The sequence below is a fragment of the Heloderma suspectum genome, chromosome 5, assembly GCF_057233095.1.
Source record: "Heloderma suspectum isolate Gila_16-S chromosome 5, 16-S_ref, whole genome shotgun sequence".
NCBI lineage: Eukaryota > Metazoa > Chordata > Lepidosauria > Squamata > Helodermatidae > Heloderma > Heloderma suspectum.
This window is the reverse complement of record NC_139462.1, coordinates 166988989-166997552: the sequence shown is the minus strand read 5'-3', so window position 1 is coordinate 166997552 and position 8564 is coordinate 166988989. Positions and strand designations below refer to the sequence as shown.

The 8564-nt window shown below is 44.7% G+C and overlaps 1 protein-coding gene across 1 annotated transcript in view; it reads left to right on the top strand.

Annotated features, from left to right (window-relative positions):
- The first annotated feature begins 782 nt into the window (after positions 1–782).
- The window catches only part of GPD1L (glycerol-3-phosphate dehydrogenase 1 like), a 40973-nt gene continuing 33191 nt past the window's right edge, over positions 783–8564 (top strand). The window contains exon 1 of the mRNA XM_084858266.1: positions 783–971. Coding sequence (XP_084714392.1) covers positions 919–971 — 53 coding nt within the window. The 5' untranslated portion in view covers positions 783–918. The remainder of the gene's footprint in view (positions 972–8564) is intronic.

The window sequence follows — 8564 nt, the reverse complement described above, 5'->3', positions numbered from 1 at the left end:
GGATTGTGCCCTAATAAATCTAATAAATAAATAGGACTTACTTCTGAGTAGGCATGCATGGGATTGCACTACAAATTCTCACTGGGATATCTTTGGGCAGAAGGTAGATCTGACTCTACCGGTAGATCTCTCCGTGATTTGAAGCAGTTCCCCCCAGAGAGCTTCAGCTATTGGGAGGCTTAAAAATGTAATAAATAAATTGATAATAAAAAATAGATCAGCAAGGATTTCTTACTCCCAATTGTTTAACAACAGCAGAAACAATATTATTCCCCACATCCGCCCGCCAACACATACACAAACCCTCCAATTATGTTGCTGAATTAAAAAGCCTGGGGGGTTACTGGGAGTGGATTTTTATCCTGGAGGACTATGAACTCCGTTTAGTTCCGATGCGCAGAATGAATTCCTGGGCTTAGAATGTTTTAATTCTAAATTTAATTCTAAATTTCTTTTGACCAGGTTCTGGTTCATGGATCTCGGGGTTCTAGTAAACCCAAGTGAATCCCATAAGCCTGACGGCTGTTCGCCCTTGACCTGTTCGCCCTATGAGTAAGTCAGAAGGAAAGATCACCAAGTTTAGGCAGAACAAAAGTACAATTAGCAGTGCAATCCTATGTGTCTACGCAGAAGTCAGTCCCATGGAATTCAATCTGCTGTACATCCAGGTAAATGTGTCTAGGATTGTAGCCTATGGTCACAATCCTGAGCACGTTTAGACAGAAAAAAGTCCTACAACTCCCAGCATTCCTCAGTCAGCACGGGGAGAGACCTTCGGAGGCGGAGCTGGGGGCGGGATCGGCTCGCCCGGGTCGGTTCTGCATGGCCGAGGGGGAGGATTCTTGGAGCGGCCATTGGAAGCTCCGGTAGCGCCGTTTGCCTCGGGCTCCTCTTCTGACGTGCTAGAGCGGAGTTGCAATGGCTCTCGCGTCATCGCCCTTGAAAGTCTGCATCGTGGGCTCAGGAAACTGGTGAGTGGGTGGGACGGAGGAGGCGATCGGTCCCGCGGCTCACAGGCGCCTCGGGAGCAACCTGCGCTTGTTATCCTCAGCTCCTGTTGCTTTGGTCTCTGGGCAGCGGGCGGGGGACAGGATCCGCTGCTCCCCTCCCCTGTCCCAGCCCCCTGCCATTCTGTTTTCTGTCAGATGAGCTCCTCTAAATAAAAGTGGCAATCTGGGAAGAACGCAGCGCGAACGGTGCTGGGCGGTAGAGCCGTTATACGCCTCGCCTTCTGCAAATATGTTTTCCTAGCTGAGTCGTGCACATTTTTTTAAAAAATGGAACTCTGGTTGTCCCGCCGGCCTGAACGCCTGCTATTTCATTTTGTTTTTTATGTATTTATTGTTCTGGCTTCTGATGGCTTAAACCTGATGTTATCATTAAACTAGGGGGACGTGATCTCTTTCTATAAGGCAGGGAGGTGGGCAACTTGTGGCCCTCCAGATGTTGTCGGACTGCAACTCCCATCAGCCCTAGCCAGCAGAGCCAACGGTGGGGGATCATGGAAGCTGCAGTCCAACAATATCTCAAAGGCATGACATTTCCCGTGGCCAGTTGGAGAGGCCTGCAGGATCAGCACAGGTGGCACAATTAGAAAGCACGCAACAGCCCCTGTAACGCCATGCAGCATGGCACAATTCTTTATTTATTACATTTATAACCCACTCTGACTCCCAGGCCACATGGTGATGGACATGGGTTTTTTGCTCTCCCCCCTTTCGTTTTCCTCACAACAACCCTGTGAGGTAGGTTAATCTGAGAAATAGTGACTGGCCCGAGGTCACCAGTGAACTTCATGACTGAGGGGGGCTTTGAACCTCAATCTCCCTGCTCCTAGTCCAGCATGCTAACCACTACGCTGCCGTAGCTCTTGCTTCCTTTACACAGTGGTGTCCAGTGCTTCTAGTTTAGTGCTGAAGCATCTGTGTTGTCAGTTGTTGAATGACTATGTTCTAGCATGATGTACACCAAAATGAATGCAGGTCCATGTTCCTTCTTCTATAGACAGGCGAACTGCAATCTTGTGCATGTCTCGCTGTGTGTGGGACAATCACATTCCCATTGAATATGTTCCATAACTTCTTAAATATGCCAGTTACAAGCAAGGCATGTTTGTTGCAGAGCAATACTTAGTCTTCCCTAAGTCGTTTTCTATGAATAACAAATTTATTCCTACGTTTCCATTCTCTGTAATCTGAATTGTGAAATCTAAATGGGTGAAAATGAACTTAAATATAAAATTTAAATATATATATATATATATATAAATGGTTATTATTTTAAATAATAAAATTGTTATTATTTTTTAATTGTTATTATTTTCAACTCCCAGCAGGCTGGAGAGTGCTGGGAGTTGTAGGACTTTTTTCCCACCTGAACATGCATAGGATTGTGCCTTAAAACAAACAAGCCATTCTTTCACTTTCTGTCTCACATTGGCAACATTCACAAGTGATGCTCAGATCACCTCTTACTTTAGAAAGCGTTTTCTAAAGTAAAACACCCTATTCATAGCCTTCATCTTCAGGCATTCACTGAATGCATGTAGCAGGATCACAGCCAGGTGGCTCTTATCCCAGCCTCTGCATGTTTGGCTGAAGGGGAGAACAGGCTCCACACACGCAATGTATGTGTGCAGCATATGATGACTGGGAACGTAGCCCTTCTCTCCCCTTTTCTTCCATGTATAGACTGAACAAGTGTGGAGGGGCGGTGTTGTGCCAGCTGGCCCAGGCTCCAACACCTCCTGCCCGTTGACCTTTCTCTGCTTAGCCAAAGGTGAGAACAGAGTCTACTACATATGACTGTAGTTGCAATCAAGAACCATGACGTGACCAAGGTTTCCAATAAAAATTACAGCTTTATGCATGTAGACTGTATTCACCTTTGGTTTAACCTTTTCCTCCTCCCTCCCAATCCCATTTCCTTTTGTATCTTGTCTTTGCTGGGAGCTTTTTTGGCAAGGGATGGGATAAAAATGCTTCATACAATCAAATATGCAGGGTCCAGCTGATGCAATCCCCTCCCCATCCATGCACTTAGTCTATGTGTAGAGGACAAGGTGAGAACCCGGCTCCAGAGCGCACCAGAGTTCCTGATCATGGTTATATATGTGCGCAGAGCCCATTCTTGCCTTCAGCTGAATATGTAGTTGGGACCAACTGGTGCAATTCACACACACACACACACACACACACACGGCCCATGTGTTCACTGAACATGTGAAGATGAAAAGATGAGATAGAGAGCTCGAGTGCTAGCTTCAGTGCCTTACGAGCCTAGTGAAAGGTGGCAATGTCTTGCTCAACCCAACGTCCTCCAGAAGTTTTGGACTATGGCTCCCAGGATTCTTGACCATTGGCTATGCTGGTTGGGGCGGATGGGAGTTGTAGTAAGAAATATCTGGAGGGCACCCAGTTGGAGAAGACCATTTTTAGTCTATCTACAGAGGGTTCTGTTGGTCATATTTCGCAAAAGTTCTCTGGCTTTGGTTTCATCTTTTTCCATGCTTCTGAAAACATAATAGCATAAGAAGAGCCTTGCTGGATCAGACTGAAGGCCTATCTAGTCCATCATTCTAATCCCACGGTGGCCAACCAAATGCCTGTGGGAAGCCCACAAGCAGGATGCGAGTGCAATTAGAGTCATGGGATGCGGCATTTCCAAAGCACGTCCAGGGGTGGGCAACTTGTGGCCCTCCAGGCGTTGTTGGATTACAACTCCCATCATCCCTCACCATTGCCTATACAGGTTCTGGCTGATGGGCGTCACAGTTCAGCAACATCTGGAGGGCCACAGGTTGTCCAGTGCTGAGTAAAACCATGCTGTAATATTTGTTAACTTTGTGGAGAAACATTCACAGTGCATTTGAACACTTCTTCATCTGTTTAGAAAGGCCTTCTTTGCTACTTCATTTCTGTACTCCACCTGGATTAGTTGAGCAATTCAATGGGGAGTCCAGCCTCCTTGGTACTATATAACAGACTGCCTGGTACTATATAAAACTTCTGTTTGGATCCTATTGTGGGATATTTTTAACCTGACTCTTGTCTTATGCCAACTGAGATATCTTCTGCATTATCATCTGACAGAGGCCTTTCAAATGGCTGGATGTGTTGTCAGTGGTGGGTTAGGCTGGACTTTGCTGCCTGAAGGACACTGGTTTACAGGAGCCCAGTTTCAAACTTTCAGAAATATGGACTTATTTTGTAACCACTTCTGCAAATTATCAGAAGCATTTTACAGAGAGCTGCAGCTGTAAGGCTTAGATAGCAGATTGCGTTCAGCATGAGAGAATGAGGAAATGTGATGAGGTGGACTGCTATTTTGCAATCTTGTGTTCCTGTACCAGTTGTTGGCTTTCATGAATCAGTAATAATTATCTCGTTATCTTGTTCTTGCAATAAATGTCTTTAAGAGCATGACCATTTTCTTTAACGTGGATGTCTTACCTGCTTTATGACTTTGAAACAGAGACTTTGAAGCTGAATACAAGATGCCATATTTCTACAGGCAGCATATTGGTGAAAGCTTCACAATGGTGTATTTTTAAAAATTTACAGTGACAAACACATACAGTGAACGTAAATCTGGTTGTTGACAGAGGGTAGTACATTTAGAGTGCAATCCAATGCATGTTTAGACAGAAAAAAGTCTTACAACTCCAAGCAATGCTGGGAGTTGTAGGACTTTTTTCTGTCTAAATATGCATTAGATTGTGCCCTTAACAGTTTCCCCCCTTTACTTTACTGACAAAATATTGGTGGAATCCATCAGCTGCTTGAGGAGCAATCCTATGGCCACTAGTCAGTGGCTAGACAGCCACAGGATATCTTGTTTTCCGGGAACCGACCTCAGAGCCTGCACTCCGAGGTCGGTTCTCGGAGATCCAACTGTCTCCCCCTTTTGTGCTGCCTCGCGGGCAGCACGGAATAGCTCTGTGCTCTGCACTCACAAGAGGAGCATGGAGCGGCAGAAACGGAGCGTTCCAGGGGGCATTCCGTGGCGGGGCGGAGTGGGCGGAAACACCGGTACGACACATCCAATGTGTCGTACGGCACCCTCCACCCTCGCTCTGCCCTCCTGCGGCTAGACAGTCGCTGTCTAGCTGAAAATGCAGGGCAGGAGAAGCGTGGGGGGAACGATCCCCTCCACGCTTCTCCTGCTCTTCATTGGATAGGCAGTCACCTCCGAGTTTGGAGGTGGCCACCTATCTGCATAGGATTGCGCCCTTAGAGGCTTTCTTTATGGTTCTTCATAATAACAAATTATATTTAGTCTCTTTTCCATAATCTGAGGAAAGGCGTTGACAAATATTGCATGATTTTTATATACAATAAAAGTATGCCATGTTTTATAAAGCAGATATTTTGACTTTGACTTTAGGTAATTGCAGCTGGTAAGTCCTTTTTTCTGCCATGGCTATTTGCCACAGTTCCATGTACCAAGACTACAATGGTAGACGTTCTGCAGTTTTCCAACTTTTAGCTGAAGTTTCACAGTGTTGACCACTTTTTTTTATCTATACAGTGGCCATATTGGTCCATTGAAACAAAGTTTACAGGGCAGCTTTCATTAGGACAAGCTCATGTTCACATATTGCATTCACATTGCAGATATGCAATCAAAAGACTGATTGTATAGAACTGTTCTTCTGCTGTGTGTTCCCAAAGAATTGAAAAGGGGAAAGGGTGTTTTACAGTGAGACTGTGATATTAATCCTTGTCTAGAGTTTGGTTCAAACTGAAACGATAATGTGCAAAAGATTTCGGATTAAACAATCGCATGTTGGGACAGAAACACAACCGGAGGAACTCCTTTTGGAAATACAAACACAAAATAGTTACAAACACAGCCTTCCTCCCACAACAGATTTTTGTATCTTCAAGGCGATCTTCCACTTGTGTCTGCATGTAACTTGAAAGCTCTCTTGGCACACTGTGAACATTGACTGGTCCAATGACATGTTTGACCAATGTGCGCACACCGTCTAATTTTAGTAAATGTTGGAGTTTGTTCTTTCTCATATCATTTACTTTAATATATTAAGGGAGCCCTAAGTATATTTTAAAATTCACACACATTCTAATTTCATGAATGACATCACATCTAGTCTTGTCCTGAGTCATATGGTTCAAGGTTTTTCATGAGGACATGCGGCAGTAGCTTTACAACTGGGGTGTTGTACCTTTTCCAGTCCAAGGACCAAATTCCCTTTTGGAGAAGCTGCAGTGGGGTGGCGGGTGGCGGGGGGGAATGCACTGGTAAGCAAGACTGAAGGCAAAGGGGCAGGGGCCAAACATACTAGCATATTTTAGTTTAAAGCTCTTACTAAGCTCTTACAGTAAGTAACTAAGTCTTAGGGGAGGCATTTCAATCTTTTAGAAAGTGGAAAAAACTGGGAAACCTGCAAACAACCAATGGGTTAGGGGGAAGGAGGGTGAGGCCAGTGGGAGAGGGCATGGGGAATCCCAGAGGGCCAAATTGGAACCCCAGGTAGCTAGATTTGTCCCCTGGGCCTGCGGTTCTGCACACCTGCTTTACAAGTTAATTCTGCCTCACCTTGAGCTCAGTTGAGCTGCCTTTTATATTTTGCCTGAATATTTTTTAAAATTCATATACAGATTGCTTTTTCAAATTGTTAGAACACCTCTTTGTTTTTATGTACATAAAGCATATCTTGTCCTTCCAGCAAAGAAGTCCATCATTCTGGCTTCTCCTGGCAAATTTTAAAACAAGAGGCCAAAGTATTACAGCTGTAGTATAGATACATCGTTCAACCAGCTTAGTAACCAGAAAATGCCCATCTGAACTCTTGACATCTTGGGAGTGAAATGCTTAAAAAGTTATTCATTTCATTTATTACCTGTATAGCATGTCAGGCAGGATAATTATATTATATACTGGGTTATAGTATAGTATAATATAATTAATATAATATAATATTGCTGCCTGGGTTTTTTTAGCCGCTTCTCATAACCTAGAGATTGCAATGTCCAGATTAAAATGTAACAAATGGCTTTGATGCCCCTTATAGACTGAGCTTAACACAATGGGCTGTTCGCGTGACACAACAGCCCACTGCAGGTTATTTAACCGATGATGAGGCTGCGTGGTGCGTGCAGCCGCCATTTTGAATATGCAGTCCTTGCTCAGGGGATGTCGTGTCACATGAACAAGCATAGGTTATGCAAAAGTTAACCCACGCACAACACATGGTCTGTTTAACCCTCACATAACCCATGTTTGTCAGGTTCTCACAACACGAGAACCCCCAAGCATGGGTTGCATATGCAACTTGGTGCCCATGGGCACCACAGCTCATCGTGGTTTAAATTACCCACGACAAGCTGTGGCGTGTCGTCCGAACCCGTTCGTTATGAAATGTTGATGAGTTATCCGTTATCATTTTCTCCATTTTTGGACAGCTGATAGTAATGAAAACCATATTGGCACTGGATGCATCCTCAGTACATTGTTTGGCAATCCATATAACTCCTCCTTGTGACTATCGGATTACTTCTGTTTCTAATTTTGCTACAGCCCGTGTGATGATTTCTAGGCAGAAGTCATGAGAGGGAGGAGTGTGATAGAGAGGGGCTGATGGATACACATGTCTGACAGAAAAGGGCTCTAAACTTGCGTGTTTAAAAAAATGTATATCCTGCTTCATGACCGATGGGGGCTTGGGTTACAAAGAATATAAACATGTATGACGAGTATAGAGTGATGAAGATGGTACAAGTTTGCAGACTGTACAAGAGTAGTAGATAATGCAAAAACTGTCTTGACTTAAGCTTCAGGCATGAGCATAATTTGGCATCTTCAGAAGACGTAAGTTGGGCCCTGTGCTTGGGGTGAACTTTCTGCTTTTCAAAAGGCCTTGTTTGTTAGTTGAAGCAGTTTAACCTTTTCCTTGAAGGTGCCAAATTTGTGATTAATGCAAAACTCTTCCCGTGTGCTGTACTGAGGCAATTGGACTGCCATAAGCACAGGATTTTTGCACACTCTTAGGGCGCAATCCCATGCATGTTTAGACAGAGAAAAGGCCTACAACTCCCAGCATGCCCCAGCCAGCCATGCTGGCTGGGGCATGCTGGGAGTTGTAGGCCTTTTCTCTGTCTAAACATGCATAGGATTGTGCCCTAAGAGTGTGCAAAAATGCTGGCTGGGGCATGCTGGGAGTTGTAGACCTTTTCTCTGTCTAAACATGCGTAGGATTGCACCCTTAATAATCCAAGTGGTGGCTGCTCAGCTCCAGGTAGTGTTGGAGGATCTGGTTATTTGGATCCATTCCAATCTTGTTTCAGCTCCAGTTCTGGGACAGAAACAGCCTTGGTTGCTCTGGTGAATGGCTTAACGCTGGGTAATAGATGAGGGGAGTGCAACCTTATTGGTTCTTCTGGACTTCTGGGTGTCTTTTGACACTATTAACCATGGTATCCTTCTGGACCATTTGTTGACATGGTTGGTTGGTTGACCTGGTGCTATGGTGGTTCTGGTCCTTCCTGGAGAATCAGTCTTAGAAAGTGGTTCTGCGGAGCTTCTGTTCCACCCCATGGCCA